Below are 23,546 nucleotides of genomic sequence, written 5' to 3'. Positions count from 1 at the left end.
GTACAGCAAAGATTTCAGACAGTGAATTAAAACTGTGCTGAGCAGCGTGGCCATGTTTGTTTAATCTGAAAGCTTTTTTGGGAACTGTCCAACACCAAATATTGGGCAGATTCAGTGAATCATCCCCATTACTCTTATTTGTTTTCTACAGCTAGTCCTATGGACAACCGCCCTCTGCACCAAGTGAGACAGATGAGAACTGGAGGATGAACCATTTCCTTTAATGATTACATCAGGCCCTGTGTAAGTTACTATTTTCTACAGAAACCAGACACGCCAATGAAGTAACTAGACAGTATGGTATTGTATTAATAGCACCTTGCAGTAGAAAAACGCAAGGATTAGGGGATATCAGACAGAGAAATGTTGACACTGGGGCTATCATACACCAAGTGAAAAACTGAACATGGCATTTGGATAACCACAATGATGTAAGATCTGCAGTTAGGACCTCTAAGTACTACTGCAATAACGAAAATTAGTAATTAATTAACAATTGCATCTATACTGCAGAAAGCAACCTTCTATTCTTCCAAAGCTATTTACAAATAGACTACTTAACAGCCACCTGCAGTTATAAAAGCATGACCATAGATTCTAATGAGTCTAATGGTGATTAGAACCACTAAAAAACATTTCTGCCAATAACCTTTTAAATTGAATTTTGTAATTAATATGTAAGTTGGATATAGTGATATAGTTCCATGGAAAAATGCTAGATGGGGAGGGCAAAAATAGTCATTGTTTGAAAAAAAACCACAAACTCAAGAATAGAACAGAGCAGGAGACAAAATGGAGGGAACGGAATGGAGAGAATGTTAAATTATTTCAGCAGCCTCTAAATTGTGCATGGAATAAAAAGTCATGAGTTTGCGTAACACAGGACATGGAAGTCTTACTGTCCTCATGAAAATCAGCTCAAAAAATGCAGCCAGTTAAATCTTTACTGTCCTAACACCGATGTTTGTAGAACAAGGAATAATTTGTGTATTGTTTATAGCTTTATGCTGAGTTGTCATGGGGGGAGATACAGTAATTGCTCTTGGTGTGCTCTACTTGCAAGAACAAAACCTCATCTATACAGAAGACAAATTATTTAGAGACCATCTAAGAACACACGAAACTGCTCCAAGAACTTTACACAATACTTTTCAAGTGCAGAAAAATACTTTGATTTTTCACATTATGCAAAATCTCTCCCCACAAACATATATTAAAAAAAAAAAAAGAAGAAAAATGCAGCTATCAAATCAAACATCCTGTTACCTTAGCTATTATGCTTCAGGACAGGATGAGAGAGTAACAGCCTGTGACTGACAGCAGTCACACTGCTTAATGCACTACTGGAAGCCACTGCTGAGAAGCAGTTGAGTACAAAAATTGTGTTAAAATGACTTACCCTTATTTCCCTAAAGTTGACAGATACTTAGGTCAGAGTATTTACAGACCATATACACCATGTACTGAAGAACCAACTAATTTAATTTATGCATCAACTCAGACCACAGCACTTTTTGTTTTGTTTGACACAGTCCAGTAAGAATATGGAAATACAGAACAACTTACAGAAAATACATATAAAAAAATGTTTCTCTGCTAAAATACTTAAGAATTGTATTCCTCAGAAGACTGGAGTTTTGTGGTTGCGTGCTATCCAATCATGTTGTAAGGCCATTCCTTAAAATGAAAGCTGGTAACATATTCTAAAGTCTCGTAGTTTCACTCCTGAGCATAAACACTGCTGAGTCATCCTTACTTGATAAACATTTACACTGCAACTGCGCACAAGAAGTATGGAATAAAATAACATCTTTTCTTTTTCCTTAACTTGAAGAACACATAAAGTTTCTCAAGCCAAGCTACGTTAAAATTCAGCTTTACTAACTTACATCTTTTCCGCAGCAGAGTAACCGAAAACACATCACTATTACTCACAGGGATTTTTTTTTTTTTTGCAATTAGGAGTTGTTTCGTTTTTGCTTTCTTCCTCACTGAAAGCAATATGCATTCTGAACATTCACTGTAAAAGAAACTGTATAAGGCATTGTGAAACTTCCTGGGAGGGGACACCTACAGAAAACACCCATGATAGGAGGGTTCTGCCATTGGATGCGTATATTGCCTCATTAATTTACTGAGCGGTCTGCCCTTTACATTCTTTCCCTGCCAACTCATAAGAAAACACAGAGATGATTAGAAAAGAACTGTTTCCTAATGTTAATCTGTTATTTAATCTTTGTTAAAGCACTTGTGCCTCTGTTATTTAATCTTTGTTAAAGCACTTGTGCCTAACAGTATTTATCTAGAAATGTTAAAAAGTTCTGTTAACTACACAGGACATTTGAGATCATCCACAAACTACCTTGCACAAAAAGAATAAATTGACATTGTGCAGTTTTGGATAATGCAAGTTTCCTAACTCTAGTAACTCTTTCTACATTTAAACATGAACAATATTTCAATACAACAGAAATTATTTCATTTCCATTTCCCTTTTAGCCATACTTAATTCTTATGTTCTAATCCTGTAGTCTCAAATATACCTTTAAATAACCTATTGGACTCCTCAGTGGGTTAAGGTGAGCACATGTAAGTTCTGGTATTAGCAGTTTAACATTAATTTTGATTTACATTTTCATCCCATCTAATGTAGAAAATGAATGTAAGTATACTTTATGACCACATATGCTGTCATGCAAAGACTGATGACTATTTGGTCTGTGTAACAGCATTGAAATACAGCATGGAAACGGAGCATACCAGGAATCACAATTTGTAAGAGCTTTTATTGGTAATCTCCATTTATGGGATATACATGGAATGTTGAAACAGATTTAAAATCTATTTTATTAAAAATATATAAAATGTAAAAATTAATGTATTTTGAGAAAAAATATTGTACAAAAAGTGTGAAGATTTTCTCCATCTATAATTCATCTGAATATTCAACACTTGTCATCAAATGCCTACTCTAAATAGATAGTTGAGGCAGATTTTTTGACTATGTGGATATTGTAAGCAAACTTCTAAAGCAACATGAAACTCCTCATCCAGAATCCAAAAAATGTAGGGAGACCCTAAAAATGTAGCAGAAGCATTTCCGCACACTGATTTAAGTAGTCAAGTTTGTGCAGAAGTGATTCCACTAGACTGATAGGGTACCTTTTTGAGGCAATAGAAACTTGTCACTTTGTCAGCTTTTTGACATTTTCCAGGTCTTCTATAGGTTTCCATTTCTGACGGACTGTTAATAGCTGAAAGAAATTAGAATGAAAATATGGAAGAAATTAGCAAGATCCCAGTGAGCGCTTGTGCCACTGCCACACCTCATACCATACAGCAACTTATTGGTGAAAAAGGATTTCTAGTAGCTTTATATTTTCTTTTCAGAAGTAAGCAAACCAGGAACTGATGACATATTTAGTAAGTTATCGAACAAAACCACTAGGATATTAAGTAATAATGCTAAATAAGTATGTTTTCTTATCCTAGATGCTCTGCTAAACTAAAATTTCTGACCCTCAGACTGCAGTACTCAAAAATATTCATAGTCAAGTATGTAATTCAGGAACAAGGTGAGGGTAAACTATTTCCTCTTTACTCCTGATTTCCACAAGTATCAATGGAATTGAGTAAATAAATGCTGGGAGAGAGGAACACCATAAATTCAGGATCAGACCTAGAATGCAATAGCTGAATCCCAATCATTAAGCAATATAGAGAAGATACTTCCCATAAAGTAATGGATTAAGCAGTTAGTTCCACTTTTAAGTAGATACAGTTAAGCTTTACATTTGTTTCCTCATTAATAGTTTGCTAATTCTTGGATATTTTAAATAAAGTTATTCATCATGTTGGAAATAAATGCTATTTGTACTGACTATATTACTTGTACAAGTTACCTTCTGAGGCTTGGTAGGATCAATCGTTTGCCATGGTTCTGGATTGCCACTCTTATTAATGCTTTACGAGAAGATAAAGTAAAACAGACACTATGTTTTAGGACATGTTCTTATGTACATTTTTCTTATATGAGTAGTATATTGCCAGCAGAACTATTTATGTAAATAAGTAGTTCCCTTGAAACACAAGTTTACAGGTTTGGACATTCCTGTTTTAAATTTTGAGTAGGAGTCAATGATGGCTTGCTTTATTTGCAGCTTCCAAAGCATGAAACAAACTAACTTTATTTTTTAATATAACACGTTATTGTAAGGCAAGCAATAAGAAAAATCAAAACTGACTAAAGACATACTCCAGCAACTAAAATGCCTAGTCAAATCACTTTATATATAAAAATTCCCAAGAGCTTAAAGGATATAGGACTTAGCTCCAATTATTAGCCAATTATTAGCCAAGCCATTAAAATATAAACTTAGTGTAAGTTCATATTATCAAATCCTGTTCTTTGTGTATGAGTCAATAGCCTGGCTCCAACCTATCTGTATGTCATCTACCTATCCCATCATTTAAAATTCTTCATAAGAACATTTAAAACCTATTACATATAACACAACTAATTATTAAATCAAAAGTTAGGAAATAATTTAGTCTATGCTCCAAAGTAATTAATTTATTCAGTATTTACAATCTGCAAGTATCTTAGTTGTTATTAAATCCAGAGAGATTTAATTTTTTTCTTTGACGGTCAAATACCTCTGTTGAATAAAAAAGGTTAGGGGGTAAACCCAAGCAGTAAGTATCTTGCTTACATCACATCGGATTTGCTGAACAGGGAGTAAATAGAAAAAGAGAGTGCTCCCACTGCTGCGAAGGACAGTATTCCTGCCAGAGGAATGAGCTGAAAGACATAAAACGAAGTGAGTTGAAGAACTGGTGTCCTGGCTACAGTTATGAACAGGGGACCGCGAGTTATGAGGCTCTAAGGTGTGATTGATTACCTGTTGAGGTATATTATGTCTGCATTACTACTCACATCGTCTCACCTCCAACGCATTAATTGCAACTTACACGTGTCCGTCGCTATCGGGATTTTCTCTGCAACGTGCTCACTATTAAATGCAGCCTGTGCACCTGCTCAAGCCAGCCGGCATCCCCTCACCGAAGGGGGTTATCACAGCCCCAATGTGTCTGACAAACTTACTTCTTTTTTAGACTTCAGTATCTGGAAGAACTTCGTGTTCATCCTCGCTGCGGCGGCGGATCTGGAACAAACGGTTCCCTCTTACCGCACCCTGGACCGGAATCCCCAAGTTGCGGGACTCTCGGCAGAGGGCCCACCGCCTCCGTTACCTGGCAGAGCAAAGAAAGACGGGCAGCGTTGCCAAAGCACACCGGGTGCAAGAGACCGCTCTCTCCGCCTTATATAGCCCCGGCGACGCCCGCCAGCGCTGGCTGCGCCCCAACCGACGGCGCGACCCGTCCGCGGAGCCACCCATGGCACACGCAGACAGGGCGACCCCCGGCGGCCGGCCAAGGCTCGCCCGCGGGCCAGCAGTGCAGCCCTGCGGCAGGCAGGCGCCGAGGAGCAGCCGTCTGAGCAAGGAGCTGCTGAGGCAGCAGGGTGCGAGGTGCACCCCGCCTGCCTGCTTCCTGCAGCGCCTTCTGCCTCCCTTACAGCAGCACTCAATCCGACATCTCCATTCCTGCTTTGTCTTCTTGTTCGTCCCCTTTTCCAGGCAGCCGCCTAAAGAACAGAATATCTAGACAAATATGCAGGCAAGGCTGTGGCTTGCCTCTTTTCAGAGCTCGCCAGGGTGCATGTAGTGACCTAAACAGGAGCCCGAAGTCACTGTCTCCTTTTGCTACAACGGAAGTTTCATCCTGGCCCAGGTTCCCATCACTCTACTGTACTGCACAGCTCTCGGTGTTTTCCAACATCCCTGTCATGGAAAAGCTCCTACCAAGGGTGAGCTGAAGATGCGTGGTACCAGCAGACCTCTCCTGTGCATCTGTTCCTCCCTTCCCTTCTTGCTCAGTGGAAAGCAGGAAGAGGAAGGAGAGGCTGACCTTGCTGCATGCTCTGCTGGTTCCCTGTAGCAAGGAGAGGGCAATAACAGCGCAGAATTAGTTCTGCTGGCCCTTCTAGGAAGCAACTACAGAAGTTAAGCAGCAGCATCTTTGAAATGAAGGAGCTGACTGCATTTTGCTGTCTTAACAGCTTTCAGATGAGGCAGCTCTAAAAGCAACAGTCAACACTCTCAAACACTGGACAGCAAAACAGTTTCCTCACAGGTTTTCATATTTTCATATTTTATGTCAAGCACTACTACTATGAAATATTTGGAAAGTTCACTGGCCTATTTTTTTGTCAGCAATAAATCAGGATGATCCTTCCTGGGGAAATGGTGATCAAAGTCAGCAAGATGTAGGCCAGATAGTTAACAGTTGCAGCGTTTCCTAAGTTACATTGGCTTTCACTACTCCCCTATGCAGTTGCTGACTGCCTTACAACTTCCTTTTGTGATCCATCACCCTGTAAATACACTGCATTACAGCCCGTAGTGTCCCAGCTCTGAGCAATGATCTCTTAATGGGTTTTCTAACTTAAGAACCTTGGCTGAAGAAAGAAATCATCTTTGACAGTGTAGTTTTGGTCACAGGCATTGGCACAGGAAAAAGGGAAAAAATTAAAAACTTCCTACCTTGGTAAGTTAAAACAGACACTTGCACATATGCAGTAATGATTTCCTTTAATCGAGCTATTGACAAAGAATTCCTGGGTGGGGAAAGAATTCTGCAGGAAGTGTTACAAAGTAAACTCCCTTCTCCAAAGAAGAATTTATTAGTGTTTGAATTGATTATACACTTAGCGTCTGTCTACTCGATCCAAATGATTGTAGAGTAAGCAGTAACTGATCTAAAATGATTGCACGCCCGTAGATAACATACATATGAGACTTCCTCCTATTTAGTATCCTGAAAACTTTTCTATTTTTCTTTTTAATATTCCTTGCCTTTTTAAGACTCCACAACATGTTTTAAATGAAATATTCTTCTTATTCTTCTTTGAACTGCAAAGCAGGAAATCTACAGTAAGAGTAAGCTGTTCCACAGTGGTCTAAGTACCTCAACTACTCTTTTCATTGGATGGACATCCATCCAAAGCAAACGAGATTTTAATTTATTCTCCATAACTGAAATAATATTTTTCACAAGTGAAATTCCAGTGTGTATGAAATATAGTAAAAACTACAGTAACTACAGCATTAATACAGCAGAAATTATGTAAGCTATTGCAAAATCTTTGTAATACATTAAAAATACCTATGTCGTATCACTACTTTTCGAAGAGGTTAATTCTTGATTAAAGAATTTTTCATAAAATTCCAAGTCTTTTGCGTTTAAGGATGCTTTTACAGTCCTCAATGATCTTACAAAATGCTTGTGTTTTACTGCAGTTGCTTCAAGCCCATTCTCTTGCAATGCCAACAAAGCAGCCTTTAAAAGAAAAAGAAAAAAGAAACTAAATGCTTATCATGGTGTAAAGTTGCAAAGTTATTGTAAATATTCTAAAATATTTGGCATGAAACAGTTTTAGGTAAAGCATCTGGAAACCACACTGTATAATTCATGGTTATTTAAGAACATATGAACATCAAATAAGATTCCTCTTCTTCATTCACTTTTTTGTCTGTATTAGACAATATATCCTTGATCGCTTACGTATTTGGATTTTCTTCCTAGTCTTCTCTCTTTTATACAACTTATGTCAAATACATATGGATGTCTCAATTTTTTGCTCTCTAACCTTGACAGGACATGTTAATTTCAGCTAAAGATGCTGCAGTTGCATGCAGTACGCATCTTAAAATTAACTTAGATGTGACTTTGGATTTGAGAAGTGCACGTGAAACAAAGGGTAAGACAGTTCTTTAACTTCTAGTAAATTACAAAAGAAAGTCTTTATTCTTACTTGGCTTTTTTTTTTTTTAACCTGTAAATTATTAACTCTTGTTCAGATCTTCTGTTTTACTCTATTTTTATTACAAACTGAAAGAATCTGTACTACTGATGGCTTGGTAACATCAATTATCTCTCTTTTTTTAACTCCAAAGTTTCATTCACAGTTTATTTTGCAGATTAACCATTAATATTTCCTACCTCCTTGCACAGATTTTCAATGTCAGCTCCAGAGAAGAGGTCTGTTAGGACTGCCACATCTTCTAATGACACATCAGTATCTAATGGAATCTTTTCTGTGCAGATTTTCAAAATGGAAAGCCTTCCCTGTAAGGCATATTATACATGAAAAACAAAGCAGTACCACATGTGAAATTAGAACTAAAGAAAAATCCAGGCAAATCAACATGTTTTCAGTGGAAGAGTGAATAAAATGTTATTAAGGAGATAACCCTAACAGTATGTATTACCTCATAGATTAAAGTCTGTTATTCACAGTTACTGATTAGTTTATGAAAACACTGCACTCAAGAGTCTGTATTTACAGGCAACTTGTTATGGTAATTCCTTAACTGCAGTTTGATTTTGTAAATATAGAATTATTCAAGATTTTGGTTATTTTCTATATGCAATAATGTAGCTATACACACCAGTTAAAATGTTACTGGTATTTAAATTACAAATGTACTTATTCCTTTCTTCATTGTACTTGACTTTGGGGGACTGATCTTCATTCAATCTTCCATCAGTTGTCAATTATATTATAGGAATATACTCCCTTTGCTCTTAAAGTACATAGGTAATTAATATCTCTACATTTTAAGCCCTGTATGGATTTGTAATACCTCACCTTCAGATCTGGAGGTGGAACATAGATCATCTTGTCTATCCTTCCAGGACGTAATAAGGCATCATCCAACATATCTGGTCTATTTGTTGCAGCAACTACTATGAAATCTTTGTTCAAAGTTTCCTGAAACTCCAGCTGAATACGAGATGACAAACAAATCAGTGCAACATGGTTAAGACAGGTATTATCTAAAGATAGTAGCTTATTAATGAGAAACAGAGAAGGGTGAGAAGAAAACGTAACTTCATATGCAGGTATTTTCCTTTCAGTATTAATATTTTATTTTTCTTGAGGTAAAAAAAAAAAGTCTTTGTGCAGGCCAGATTAGATGACCACGAAGAAATATTGTTAGTATCTGCCTTGATGATAAATAAACCTTTTTTGTCAGGTGAGATTTTAAACAAAGACCTTTCATATCCAAAAATTCAGTATTTTACAATCCTGAAACTGTTTTCCCCATAAAAATACCATAATATGGAGATAGGAATTTAAGTAAAAAAAAAGGGAAAAAAATAGAAAAAAAAATGTTGGGAATTCACAAAAAAGTTCAGCTGCCACTTTTTGTTTAAATATATAATTTATCATAACTGTACTGTATTTATATGAAAGTGTGTAGGAGAAACCACTACAAATGAAGTAGGGGAAATGTTTATAAAAATTAAGTTTAAAAATAATACAATTAGTCTGAAAAATTACCTTAGTGTCAAGCAAGAGGATTTTTGTGATAGAAGATGAACACCAAGTAGGAATGCTCATTAGCCTGGGTGGGTATTTTATTCAAACAGTGTCACTGAGAACAGTCTATGTAAAAGAAGTTAGCAGCCTACATAAGGTACTTTCTAAAAGCTAGAAACTATGACAGAGTAGAAGAGCATTTTGCATATTTTTAAGCTTGAGGATTTTAAGTTTAATGAATGTGAATGTAAATAACTAAAACTTCTGGAATAATGGGGCAGTGTTCATTATTCTTCCTACAGGGAAAAGGGAACACAAATACCTTTCTTTCCTCGTCATTTTGTTCTTGACATTGACCTTCAAACTGCAGGTCACTTCCTCTTCTCTCTGTGACTTTGAGCCCAACACCATCCAGCTCATTGAGAAGGACAGAAAGAACTCGCTCTGAGACGCTGTGGCCAGTTTTGCAATGTGACCGAAATCCCAAGATAGAATCAATCTCATCTAGGAATATTATTGCTGGAGTATTTGCTCTTGCTTGGCAAAAAACCTTTTTTAAAGAATATTTATGAAGTAAAATATTAAAGCAGATATTCTAGCAGGTAAGGTGAAAACATCTATTTCTGTATACCCTATGATTCTACTAACTTTAAAGATACAGTCAAAGATTCACAAGAGCTCTTTCGGCTTGCGTTTACTACAGACAAATTCTGCTTCTTATTTAAATTCCTAAATGAACTGAAAACAAATAGGTAGAAATACTTTCAAAATTTAAAACTGGCATAATTTTAGGGTTAGATTCTGTTTATACAAATGTGAATCTGTAAGCCATTTCTATTTAATAATGAGATGAGAGTTTTAAACTATCATCTTAACAAAATTTTGGCTTAACTAGTAGCTTTACAAAAATCAAGCAAAAGTAAATTATAGACCATACGCAAGTTAAAATCTCTACCTGAGATAAAATCTTCTCTGAATCTCCAACATAAGGTGAGAAAAGGTCCGCACCACTTACAGAGAGAAAGGAACAGTGACAACTTGTGGCCAGGGCCTTCACCAGTGTTGTTTTGGCACACCCTGATGGCCCATAGACAAGAATACCCTTTGGATGAGACAGGCCCATCCTATTGAAAGCCTGAGGAAATTTCATGGGCCACTCAATACTCTGTCAATACATAAAAAAAAAAAAAGGATTACATTTTTAGCAACAAAACTAGAGTTCATAAGCAATCAAAAAAATTGTTGAGCACATTACTTTTTCCTTGGTACATACATTCACTCAAAATCAGAGAATATCACTTTGGTCTTTCTTCAAGTAACAATTCCCTTCTCAAAGTTTCTTCTCCATCTCAAACAGAACGAAAGCCAGTCCTCGAGAGAGGATGTGCAAAAGCCATTTCTGGCCACAAATTCAGGAGCAGACAAATCATCTGGCTATAGGTTAAGTGTTCTTCAGCTACTAAAAGCCATGGGTTTTTTTTCTCCACAGTATTATGTGTGGCAGTGATATTTCGTGACTGGCAGATTTCTTGCTCATAAACAGTGTAATAACTTAATGTAATTAGAAAAACTGTTTAAAATACAATTTATAATTAGGTAATTGGCAAGAAAATTTATTTCCACAATGTAGCATGCAGAATACCTCAGAGGACATGGTGATTAAAAACTAGCTGTTTGTCTAAATTTGTTTTATACACTACCTGTTGTAACTTTAACTTCACATCTTCCAGACCACCAATTTGCTCCCAAGTGACCGGTTTACACTCTGTTAATCCAACTGCACTTCGAAAAGAGGATGGTTGAATTTTTTTAAAAGCTTCTTGGAAGTCTGCCATGTTAATCAATGTTTCAGCTGAATCCTGAGGAAATGTAGAAAAAACGTACTAACAATATTTTTATGTAGTAACTTAGAATGCTGAATTAGTATAAAACTAATAAAGTGGCAAATTGTTGTCCTAACAGACTTTTAAGCACTGCAGACAAAAAGAAGTAACACAAAGTAGTGTACTAAAGAATCACAGAATGATAGGGGTTAGAAGGGCCCTCTGGAGATCGTCTAGTTCAACCTCTCTGCCAGAGCAGGTTCTATAGCTGGTTGCACAGGAACACATCCAAATGGATTTTGAATGACTCCAGAGATTGAGACTCTACACATCCAGTGTTCTACCTCCCTCAAAGTAAAAAAGTTCCTCCTCATGTCTAAATGGAGCTTTTTACGTTCAAAATTCTCTTTTAGCAGCAAGTTTTTACACAGAAAAAACAATTTTAACAGAAACGAGTAGTTCAGAGAAAACTACTTTTCCTCCCTAAATTATAACCTTTCATACAGTGGACTGCTAAATCAAGTGTGACTAGTTTCAAGATCACTACATAACCAAATCCTAGAATCTCTTGAATACAAATGTATTTTAACATCCATTTTCACCACACACTAAAGAACATAAGGCACTTTATCTCAAATAGGCAATAAAATACCATTGCTAAATGACAGATGCAGTAAGAGAATCAAGATGTATTTTATGAATGCCTCAAGGCACATAGGCCACCTATTCATTCATTATTTTCATCAGTCCATTTCCTTTTGGGATACCAGGCTCACATTATTTGTGAAGCACCTGAAAGAAAAAATTTCTAGAATTATGACACACTCTTCTTTTCTACCACTAAGTGAAGACAGAGGGTTCTACCATTCTCTGCAGATGCTCTGACTGGAAACTTTGCAAATATGGTTTTCAATTTCCACTCAGCTATTCCCGATGAAAACCAACAGCAAACACGTATCTCACAATTCTTGTAAAAATCAGGATGGATAGAGAGAATTTCAAGAACTAGATACTGTAGATATTAAATTAGAGAATTGCTAAGAAGTTAAATTTCTGCACACTGGACAGAAACATTGTGCCTACAACGTTATATCCAGCCTCACAAAACAAATAACAGTTATAAATATGTAACTGCTAGTGATAATGTGTTCACCTATACTTTTATTTGCAATTATTATTAAGAAGTAGCATTTTAAAATCACTAACATCTTCAAAAGAGCTTTTGTGGGCATTAAGAGTTTAGTTTGCCAAACAAGATTAAAATCTCTGCTTTGCAGAATCCTAAGAAAGATAAGGACGAAGATCAAAACTTTCAGCAAAGCTTTTCTCCCAGGAAGGAGGAAACAATCTTTCAGGTGAGAACTGAAGGTACCAGCAAAATGGCATATTTACAACACACCTGCTGGTTTTTTTATTTCACTTTTTGAGTTTTTCAACTTGTTAAGCCTTTCAAGCAAAGGTGAGCATTAATGATTTGCAACCATACCAAAGAGATGTGGAACACAGCCTGCATAGCAGCTTCTCTGCAGAGTGCTGTAAGGTCAGCTCCAACATACCCAGTTGTCATTTCTGCCAGTTTAACCAAATCAGTGTCTGTAGAAATAGGCATACTAGCTGTAAGCAACTGCAGGATGGATCTTCTTTGCACAAGCGTTGGGGTCCCAATGACAACCTAAACAAATAAATAAACAAAATATATAAGTAGGTACTTTGCTACATTCCCTTTGTTTTACAAACCTAGGCAAGCAACTTTGTCTCTGCTTTATACTGCTTACTGAAGATTTATACATACTTATACTGCAGCTAAAGAATTTACAGCACCCTACAAATGATATTTTAAATACTCTCCATTTACACTTACTTTCTGAGTGAACACTTGTTCGCAAGACACTGTCAGCTACTAACCATAAAGTCATATTTTAAGGTAATTTCAATGTAAGACAAAATACTGAAATAGCAACTCCCTTACATCATGAAGGCTGATTCATCCAAAAGAAGAAAAAAAACCACTGATGAACAGTCATATTATAAAAAAAAATGGTAAAATACTGTCATAAAATGCATTTATCTTAACAGTCTATAAGTCCTGGAAAAATTATGAAAAGTACAATTATGAAAGCATAAAGAACTTAAGTGGATGGCTCAGGAGAGCATTTAGCCAGCAAAAGAAACAGTAAAAGGAGAAGTGTTGCACAACTGCATGTGTTTTTCCTTCTTTTGAGCACTGGGCTAGCAAAAATTTTCCAGAGCAGATTGAGATTCTGTTACTGAAATCTGAAGAGCATTTTTGACACAACAGGTTACTAGTTCCATGTCACAATAAACTTTAAAAGGGAGATACCTCAGTCTTCAATCTGGGATTTAAACGAGAAAAATCTAAGTCTGTAATGCTAAGCATCTGTAAGGAAAGGAAACGCCTCAAGAACAGGTCCATGACTTTGTGGTGAAGAAGCATAAGGACTACTCTTGCCCATTTTGAGGTACCCAGTTTCTTGGGTAAAATGTGCTTCTTACCTTACCTAAGCTGAAGTTGAACTAAAGAACAAAAAGTGCATGTATGAATACCAGGGTGTGCTTACCTCTCTGTCAAATCGGCCAGGTCTTCTCAGTGCAGGGTCTAAAGCATCAGGCCTGTTTGTTGCTGCCATAACTACCATCTTACCCTCACTACCTACACCATCCAGTAGTGTTAGCAATTGAGCAACAATACGATCTTCAGGAGCACTGTTTGAATTTCCTCGCTTTGGGCATAAAGCATCAATTTCATCAATAAAGAGAATTGTCGGGCCTTCACGTGCCATTTCTCTGCCCTTTTCAAAGACTCTTCGCAAATTCTCTTCACCTTCTCCTGGTCTTGAACCATAGAGGGCTGGACCACTGATGCAAAACAAGTATGCACCCACTTCCTGTGCTACTACCTTTACCATCAGAGTTTTTCCTACACCTGGGGGGCCTATTAATAACACTCCGTTAGGGACTGAAAGTCCTAGCTTCTTAAAAGTTTTTGGAAAGCGGAAAGGCAGATCGATAATTTCCTTCAAAGACTTCCCCACATCGTCTAGTCCTGCAATTGAAGTCTTTGCAGTGTCTTCTGATAAATGTCTGTACCATTCAACAGTGACCACCTCCTTAATTTTTATGCTTGTTTGTGGGGTTATCAGTCCAGCTCCATCCATCAAAGGATCTACAGACAGCATTTCAATACACACTATGGGATTTTCTAGATTTGGGGCAACAGTAACAACATAATGAAGTAAAACATAAACATTTCTTAGCAGTTCTCTGATCGTCTCCTGCAACACAGCTCTGGGTGTCGACTTTTTCAGTGCAGAGCTCTTAAGGACCACTTTCACAGTCGCCTTTTTCAAATGGTGATAGCCCAGAAGTTGCAGCTGGCCGACATTCAGTGTGAGGCCCTTCAGGTCCTTTACAGTTACACCCGCGGTTCTGCAAGTCAGGTCAATTTGCAAGTACCCGTCCGCCAAATCGTGCCTAGGCCACGCCGTGCACAAGCAGCAGCCGGTGCGAAGTGAGATCCTCAGCGGGGCGCCGACCCTGGCTCCTAGGAAGGAGAAGGCTGCGGGTCCTAGCCTGCACCTCTGGGTGCCTTCATCTCTCGGGTCCAGAAGGAGCATCTTTAAGGCTGCCGCCTCCATCGCGGATTTGCGCAGCGTCTTCTCCGTGAGAGGGGGCAGCAACCTCCCTCTGGCTCTTCACTCACCCCGCTTCATCCTCCTGTGGACCTCACGTTCTGCCAGCACCAAGCCTGTCGCAGCCGCCCATCGCTCCCGCCCCGCGCGGTCCACCGGCCGGAACGGAACCGAGTAACACCACAACAGCGCCCACGCGCCTCGCTGACAGGCAGAGTCCTCGCCCCCTGCGCATGCGACACAGCAAAGCACGCGCACTGGGCAGGAGCGCGCCCCGCAAGGCGGGATGCCGCTTCCCTTCAGAGCGCCGCTTCCCTTCAGAGCACCGCCTCCCTTCAGAGCACCGCTTCCCCTCAGAGCACCGCCTCCCTTCAGAGCACCGCCTCCCTTCAGAGCACCGCCTCCCTTCAGAGCACCGCCTCCCTTCAGAGCACCGCTTCCCTTCAGAGCACCGCCTCCCTTCAGAGCACCGCCTCCCTTCAGAGCACCGCCTGCCCTCAGAGCACCGCCTCCCTTCAGGGCACCGCCTCTCTTCAGAGCACCGCCTCTCTTCAGAGCACCGCCTCTCTTCAGAGCACCGTCTGTCCTCAGAGCGCCCCCTAGGTTCAGAGCGCCACTTCCCTTCAGGGTGTCGCGTTTCGTTATGCTGCTGCAGTCACTGAGCGTGGTCCTTCTGGAAGGGCTGTCAGAGCACTGTCTGCAAGGTGAAATTCTCTCCTAGTACGGGCTGTCCAGCTGCAAGCCCTCTTCTCGGCTTCCGATACCTCTTCCCGCAGACGGAGTGGATTGACCCTCCTCCTCATTGCCACTCGGCTTATGTTAGTGCTTACATTCACTCAGGATAGCGCCTTTTCCACCAGCGGTTGGGGCTAAGCCAGCTGTAGGTGCTGGTCGAGGAAAGTAAGTGGAGAGTCAGACAACTGACTTGAGGAGCTTCTCATACAAGTAATTAGGACACACATACTTGTTCAACAATTGATAAAACTGTAGCAGTGTGTTGCTCTGACAAATGCTCTAAAAGTGTGCCATGAGTTGTGTAGTAGTTTTATAAAAACTTTCCAGGAGATCTGTCAGCATTGTGGGATACAAGATAAAATCATGATCTATAAAGTTTAGTAGGTGCCTATTTTTATTCTTGCACATAGCTTCATTGTAAATAAAGTCACACACGTACAGAATACATACAGGATTCACTTGAGACCACATATGTACAAGAATTGGTGTCTGAAGTAGATGATCCCTGTCAGGTATAGTTATGTTCACAGAAAATGCAGAAAGAATGGTTTATAGCACAACTTCAGATTGCCCTGCATGCATTTTTTGATGATACCCTGCTTAATCACATTCCTTACTGAACCAAGGGCTGTACACAAAATAGTTTAGTAAGCCATTGGAACAAAAGCAGGCAGTGATAGCAGAGCTAGTTCAGCGAGTTGTAAATGCTGAGTAGGAGCTCAGAAGAAAGGTGTAGGGCTGAGCATTGTGAAAAGCAGCAAGCTGCTTCTTTATGCCTAATTACTTGCAAAGGGGCCTATGTTCTATTTCGTTTCAATTCATGACCAAGTTTTCTCTTTTCAGTGTTTATTTTCTGTTCTTTTCACCTGGATATCTACTTGATGTTTCTTTTCATAGCATGCTTTACTGCCCACATATGCAAATGCTCATCAGGGAATATGCTTGTATGGAATATTCAGATTTACTAGGTGTTTCGTGTGGAACAGACAAATGTCTGTCCAGAGAATGTACAGACAAAAGATTATAGGGAGCTTTCATTCCAAGGAGGAGAATGTATTCTCAAGCCAATGTCTTATAAACACATTCTCCTGTTTTATTTCTTTCCGTCAAAGGTTCTCATAAACACGAGTGCCCTCGAGTGTGTACTTGATTACACAAGAAACATACTCTGTTTAAAAAGGCAGACTTGTGATTCTGAGCCCTAAGCTGTAAGTGGTTGGTCTTAAAAAGTTGTATTTAGGCAAGAAAAGTATGGAAAAGTGCATCTTTGAAACAAGATAGATGTTCTTTGTAGCAGACTTATTGTAACATTCGGAAAATACTATTTCTTACGAGAAAGAAAACATCTGCAAATCTAATTTTGAATGACAAAGAATTCCAAATAATAGTTGTTGGAATTATTGATTAGAGCTTCTGTTGGGTTTAGTGAGGACAAGATTAGGTTTTCTTGGGTTTTGAAATGACAAATGCATGGAAGAGGTTCTTTGCAGTAATTTAAAATTTACTTTGATATAGATTGCCAAAGATATACTTGGATAAGTAGTGTAGAAACAGTATCTTTTCATGCCCGTTTTTGTGTTTGTCGTAGTTCCATGATCAGTTTAGGCAATAAAAGAGGGAGTTCCACATTTTACCAGCTTCATTATATGATTCCTGTCTTTCCTTTTAATAAGAAAAGCATCAGTATGGCAAAGATTATGGGTTTGTGTGATGCAGTACTATTTTTTTTCTTATTTAACTGACAGTAAATTTTGATTTTATGCATTGTACCGCCATGCAACTGCTTGTGTCAGTTCAAGGAATGGGTGAAATGGGCAGCGGGAAGAAGAGGGAGGGATGCAACCTCTTTCGGTGGCAGTTCCCTTTTGGGTTATGACATTGTGCTAATGCAGAATATGGTTTAGGGGAAATACAAGACAAAGCCACTGGCCTGCTTGGCAGGTATCTGACAGTTATAATTTCTGAAATATGAATAGAGTGGGAATGAAGTACTAATTAATGAAACGCAGTAGTTATACATAAGAATAGTTAATTTGATGGAGTTGCAGCACACTGCGGTTATTTTGGGCTTATTCTGGTTAGCTGTAGATTAGTTATTGAGTATGAAACATACATATAACAATAACATGATAAAAGCTATTATAAAAAAGCTATTATATTTTTGCTTGATGAGCACATCTTAGTGAATTTTAACTTAAACTTCTTTGATTTTTTAACTGTTTTATATTATTGCAATACTGAATATTTTACTTTAAGACCCTGATAGTTCAGTTCTATTTAATTTAATGAAATGGATCCCCAAAACCCACTTTTTGAAAGTGTGCAGGACTGGCTTTTTTTTGAACTAACGGTGGAATCAAGACCTTATATATTTTAATAGGAAACATTGCTGATGACATTGCTCTGCTTTGGAATGCATATTTTTTGGTAGCCATGCTCCTGAATAATGTACAGACCTCAAAATTAGCAGTGACAAAATGGCAAAAATTCACTGAGAATCTAGTTTAAACTGTTATAATTAATAATAATAATAATAATAATAATAATAATAATAATAATAATAATAATAATGTTTTACATATTTTTCTTACCATTCACTAGATGGCAGCTGATCTTAAAAAATGGCTTTATTTCCCCTTTCAGATCTGATAATTTAAAAGAGGTAGTCATCGGTTCTTGGAGAAATCATACTGCCCAGCATTTACTTCACCCCATTTCCAATATGAAACTGAAAAGCCAGCACAGTGAGTGTTCAGAAAATTTTCAAGTCCATTACCGTTTCAGCTTTTTTGTGTTGGGTTTGTTGCTGTTTATTTCTGGGGAAGAATGTTCTTTTATTTTTGCTGTCATATTTATGGGCCAGGTTAACCTCTTTTTGTAAGGAACACAGACAATGAAATTGTAAAAAGAAAAAATAATATTTCTGGTTTACTTTTGTATACATATATTGAGTTTTGGTAGAATAAAATTGTCTTCAAAATTCCCAATTATTATAACTCACTAAATAAAAATAACAGTGTCTTGTTACAGTAACTCCTTGCATGCAAAGTAAATAAGACATTAATCTGATTATATTTTTGTTAAGTTTGACTATATCTACTATCAGAACTAAAATTTTTATTTACAATTGCCAAATTAACACTTTGTTTAACATAGTCTTTTTTAACAGTAAATGGATTTGAAAATGAGCTGTGTCTGTTAATCAAATAAAGGTAGCTCAAAGTGAGCAGATGGCACGTACATACTTTTGGCAGGATTTCAGTATTTGTGTAGATCGTGTGACTAAGTATAAATGCTGTGTTATACTTAAAGCTAGATATTGCACATTTCAAATACCAGGCTCTGTTAAACAAAACTTCATAGATAAACTGTAAAGACATACTTAGAAAAGGAGTGAGAATAGCTTTTGTATGTCTGCATGTCTTTATGGGATAGCCACCTTCAATGTGTTTACTGATTTTTCTAGTGAACATCCAGTCTTGTATCTTTATACAGAAGAAGTTCCCACTGCAGTTAGTAGGAATTTTGAGTGTGCAAGGCATGTGAGGTTTGGCCCTGCATTTCTCAAAGAAAAGTGCAGGAAGTTTCTGCTTGCTGCTGGGAAGCCATGAAATTACTGCACCTTGGACAACATTTGTGCTGCGTTTCTGCTGGAAGTTATTGCTGTCACTGCAGATGCATCAGAAAAAAATGTGTTCCTGCACCTGAAGCCTTCCAAAGGAAACTCACTTGTCTTAGCCAAGGAAATTATTTTATGCTAAGACACTACATTTTCTTGTGAGTGACATGAGGCCCAACTGCACAATGCATTCTTTTGACACTTCTTGGCCATGGTAGCTTTTTCAGGAGGAGAAGACAGCAGCAGATAATTTAACACAACACATTTATCAATGTGTCACTATTTGTCTTTAGCACCTTTAGATTAATGCTTAGACATGCTTGTCTATCTGTTCCAGTATAATAGATAATCCAGTGGTTCACTAGATCTTATTTTGGATATGGAATAGTGAGATCCTTGTGTGATATTCAATGTAGGAGTGAGAGCAGACTGTGGAGAATTACAGGACCATACAAGGCTGATTTAGCAGTAAAAGGCAGATGAAATTCAGTGTACATAAATGTGAACTGGTGCACAAAGGGAAAAGTGATCAGAGAAGGGGCACTTTCATAGCATTAGGATAGATGATTCCATGAAAAAGTCAGCTCAGTACCTGAACTGCAAAAAGCCAATAAAATATTAGCATTAAATAAAAGAGGAACAGAACAAAAAGCTTTCCTTTCCTGAAATGCTGACTGTGGTTTCTAAGAATTTTCCTTGTGCTTTTAAAGAAATTTCAAGAATTCTCCTTAGGTTTGAGAGAAATTTTCCTTTCTGAAAACTTCCTTTTTGGAAGTTTTCCTTCCTTGCTTTGATTTTCTTTGTTGCTTTGACTTCTGCCAACGCCTTCTAGGAATGTTCTATTTTCTCTTCTGCTTTCTAGGGATTTCCTGAGTGTATTCTAGGAATTTGCCTGGTGATCCGGCATGTTCCCCATGTTTTCTAGGAATTTTCCAGATGCATCCTGGAATTCCCTTTATGCTTTCTAGAAGAATTTATAGGAATTCTTTCTGTGCTTTGTAGGAATATTTCCAAATTCCAGCACTGTACACAGAACTCTTAGATTGTTTCTTTTCTGCTGCAATGTATTTCCAGCAGACATCTGGTAAATTAAATTTTCCCATGAGAACAAGGGCTGGTGATTTGGAGACTTCTACCAATCACCTGTAGAATGCCTCATCAGCCTCCTCATCCTGGTTGGGTGCTCCATAACAGACTTCCTTAACAAACAGTGCCACTCCACCGCCTCTCCTTCCCTGCCTTTCCCTTCTGAAGAGCTAATAGCCGTTCATTGCCATACTCTAGTCATGACAGTCATCCCACCACGTTTCTGTGATGGTGGCTATGTCACAGCTGTCCTGCTGCACAATGGCTTCTAGTTTCTCTTGTTTATTGCCCATGGTGTGTGCATTGGTATAGGTGCACTTGAGCTGGGCTATCGATTTCACCCCTGACATGGACATGGCACCCCTAGGTTCATCTCAAGTGAGCTTGGTTTTATCCTCTTCCCTCTTCAAACCTAGTTTAAAGTCCTATCAATGATCCTTGCCAACTCACATGTGAGAATTCTTTCTCGCCTTTTGAGACAGCTGAATTCTGTCCCTAGCAGACCTGGTGCCACATAAATGTTCCCATGATCAGAGACACTGAAATGCCGCTTGTGGCACCAGCCCCTGAGCCACATGTTGATCAGCTGTGTTTTCCTGTTCCTTTCAGTGTTCAGTGCAGTATATCCTGCCACTGAAGGGATTGAAGAAAATGCCACCTGTGCTCCTGATCCTTCAACTAATTGTCCTAGTGCCTCAAAGTCCTTTTTAATTGCTCTTGCACTTCTGTACTGAATCTTCATCACTTCCAACCTGTATGACCAGTAATGGAAAATAATCAAAGGGCTGTACCAGACTAGGGAGTTTTCTAGTAACCTCTCTGACCCAGGGCCCAGGGAGGCAGCAGACTTCCCTGTGGGATGGATCTGGTTGGCATTTGGGGCCCTTTGTTCCCCACAGAAGAGAATCACCTTCAACAGTTACTTTCCTTTTTTCTTAACACAAGTAGTCCTAATGCATGGGGCTGGTTGAGTCATCTCCAGCAACCCCCTGGATGGGCCTTCATCTGCTTCTTCCATAGTATGGCCCTCCAGTTCCAGACCCCCATACCTGTTCTGTAAAGGGTGAGGGAGGTTTGGAGGGGATTCACTTGCCTCCCTGAGCAGGGACCTGTTTCCTCTCCCCTCTGTCTTTTAGGTCTCCTTATCTTGCCTGGTGGCAGGAGGGAAGGGGATCCTCTGCTTCTTGATGAACCTCCATCTGCTGCCTTGACCTCAGGGTCCACCAGTCTATTTCTCTCTCACACTCTCTGATACTCCTCAACCTTTCCAATTTCTCTTCCAGCTTTATTACTGAGCTGAGCTGGTCACTGTCCTTTCTGCTGTCCTCTGGTATCAGTGCCAGGCTCAAACACTCCCTGCAACTGGACACCTTGACAGCTGCATGTTTGTGGGGGAACTCCATGTGTGTCCCTACATTCCTCCTGGCAATGGCTTTTACCCATGTGGTCACCATGCTGGGTCTTCTCTAGGAAGGAACCAGTTACAATCAACCAAACTCACCTCTGTACTCAGTGGGCCTCCCTGAGGCTTCTTATCAGGTGTGGTTGTTTCTGCCTCATTTAGCTGTGCCACCAGGGTGCTGGCTCCACTAAACCACCTGATCAGCCTGCCGACAAGCTGCCAGACCTTAGCACAGGCTTGCCGCATTCCTAGCTTCAAAAAAGCCCCCAAAAGACCTTCTTGGCCTTTTTTGCCATGATTCCTTCTCCCAGTGCAGACTTTCCTATGCTGGAGCTGGTCTCCTCAGTGATCCCCTGATCCCCTCTCAGTCTTCTCTTCTCCAGGCTAAAGAGCCCCAATGATTTTTGCAGCCATCCATTGGACTCTCTCCAGTAGTTCCCTGTCTCTCTTGAACTGGGGAGCCCAGAACTGGACACCATACTCCAAATGCAGCCTCACCAGGGCAGAATAAAGTGGGAGGAGAACCTCCCTTGACCTGCTGGCGACACTCTTCATAATGCACTCCAAAATATCATTTGCGTTCTTGGCCAGTTAAAAATGGATAAGCTGGTTTCTTTTATGAAACAATATGCTAGCTAAAAATGCTAATGTATATCGTTTGGTTTAAGGATCATTGTATTACAGAAACGTACTGATGGGAAAAATATTTGTTTTGCCATTACATGTAAATTCAGTTATGAATTACTTGCCTCATTCTTGTTTCGGTGGTTTATACGGGAGCATATTAAAACATCCATTAGAACGGTTCTAAACTGAATAAGCAGAAGTTTCTTCATATGCTGTCTACTTTTTTTTTTTCTTGCAAAAGGAGGACAAGATTTCTAGGAGAGGTAATACTATGATTTAGTTCTAGAAATCCTTATATGAAGTACACTTGGTCATAAGCATAGCTGATTAAAGGTAGTTATATTAACTCACAGCACACAGTAGCCTATTACCAAAAGAGTTGAAGATGAGAGTTTATTATGACATTTCTGTTTTTTGAAAGAACTACAAACCAAAAAATCAAAGCAGCCTAATTGTGGGAGGTTTACCAGCACCTTCAACTTCTTGGGACAACCGAGGTCTTGGCATTACCTAAGAAATGATGATTATATTGGAAAATCTGACTTCAACTTAGTACCAGTAATTTGATACAGATAGACCACATGCAGTGGTAAATCATGAATTCTGTTACTTAAACCATTGTGTTCTGAACTGAGCACAGTGTATTTGTTTTTTCTGCTATACCAATTGTTCTTTCAAGCATCGAATACACTACAATATTAATAGAAGTCATCTGTGTGCCTTAAAAGGAACAAATAACAATCAAAGTCGAAAGGGACCAAGACAGCAAAGAACAGTCAGGAATCTTGGAATAAGTTCTATTAGGGTAGTATGAACTAGGAAAGTGTGAAGGGAAAAGCAGGAGGTTCTTTGAAAAAAACCCAGCAATTTTTCTACCCTTACAGGGATACATGTATTTATTGGGAGTGTGAATGATTCTACAGATAATATGGTATTTTGCTTTAACTGAAGAGAAATTTTTGCAACTCTTTGGAGAGACAGTGAATCCAGCTGCTGGTAGGAGCAATTGTCTTTGAGTAGTATAATAGTTTTACCCTCTGCCATTGGGAGGAGACTTATGCCTTCAGCATTCCCATTTCCTCAAAGAAAGATTTTGGAATTAGGTCAATGCCCGAATATCAACATTTTTTCCCTTGTCATCATCCCTTAAATTTAGAATAATTATGCTAGACTTGTATGAATTTTCACTTCTGTGTCTATGTTTTTCGCCTTTCCG

The 23,546-nt window shown here is 38.8% G+C and overlaps 2 protein-coding genes across 2 annotated transcripts; both read right to left on the bottom strand.

Annotated features, from left to right (window-relative positions):
* Nucleotides 1-1,445: 1,445 nt before the first annotated feature.
* On the bottom strand, nucleotides 1,446-5,331 carry C16H15orf48 (chromosome 16 C15orf48 homolog). Its single transcript, XM_054387974.1, has 5 exons — nucleotides 5,254-5,331; nucleotides 5,105-5,165; nucleotides 4,713-4,801; nucleotides 3,903-3,963; nucleotides 1,446-3,254 (listed from the first exon to the last, which is right to left on the bottom strand). Exons 2-5 carry the CDS (start codon nucleotides 5,144-5,146, stop codon nucleotides 3,186-3,188), a joined length of 261 nt encoding a protein of 86 aa, XP_054243949.1. The 5' UTR covers nucleotides 5,147-5,165; nucleotides 5,254-5,331; the 3' UTR covers nucleotides 1,446-3,185.
* Nucleotides 5,332-5,972: 641 nt separating this feature from the next.
* Nucleotides 5,973-15,096, bottom strand: SPATA5L1 (spermatogenesis associated 5 like 1). The gene is made up of 10 exons (XM_054387713.1): nucleotides 15,022-15,096; nucleotides 13,791-14,885; nucleotides 12,698-12,883; nucleotides 11,089-11,247; nucleotides 10,344-10,553; nucleotides 9,711-9,938; nucleotides 8,714-8,848; nucleotides 8,065-8,190; nucleotides 7,228-7,401; nucleotides 5,973-5,994 (listed from the first exon to the last, which is right to left on the bottom strand). The coding sequence occupies exons 1-9, from the start codon at nucleotides 15,094-15,096 to the stop codon at nucleotides 7,228-7,230; spliced, it is 2,388 nt and encodes a 795-aa protein (XP_054243688.1). The 3' UTR covers nucleotides 5,973-5,994.
* Between the last annotated feature and the right edge of the window lie 8,450 nt (nucleotides 15,097-23,546).

The sequence above is a fragment of the Indicator indicator genome, chromosome 16, assembly GCF_027791375.1.
Source record: "Indicator indicator isolate 239-I01 chromosome 16, UM_Iind_1.1, whole genome shotgun sequence".
In the NCBI taxonomy this organism is placed as follows: Eukaryota; Metazoa; Chordata; class Aves; order Piciformes; family Indicatoridae; genus Indicator; species Indicator indicator.
This window is presented reverse-complemented; position numbering and strand designations above follow the sequence as displayed.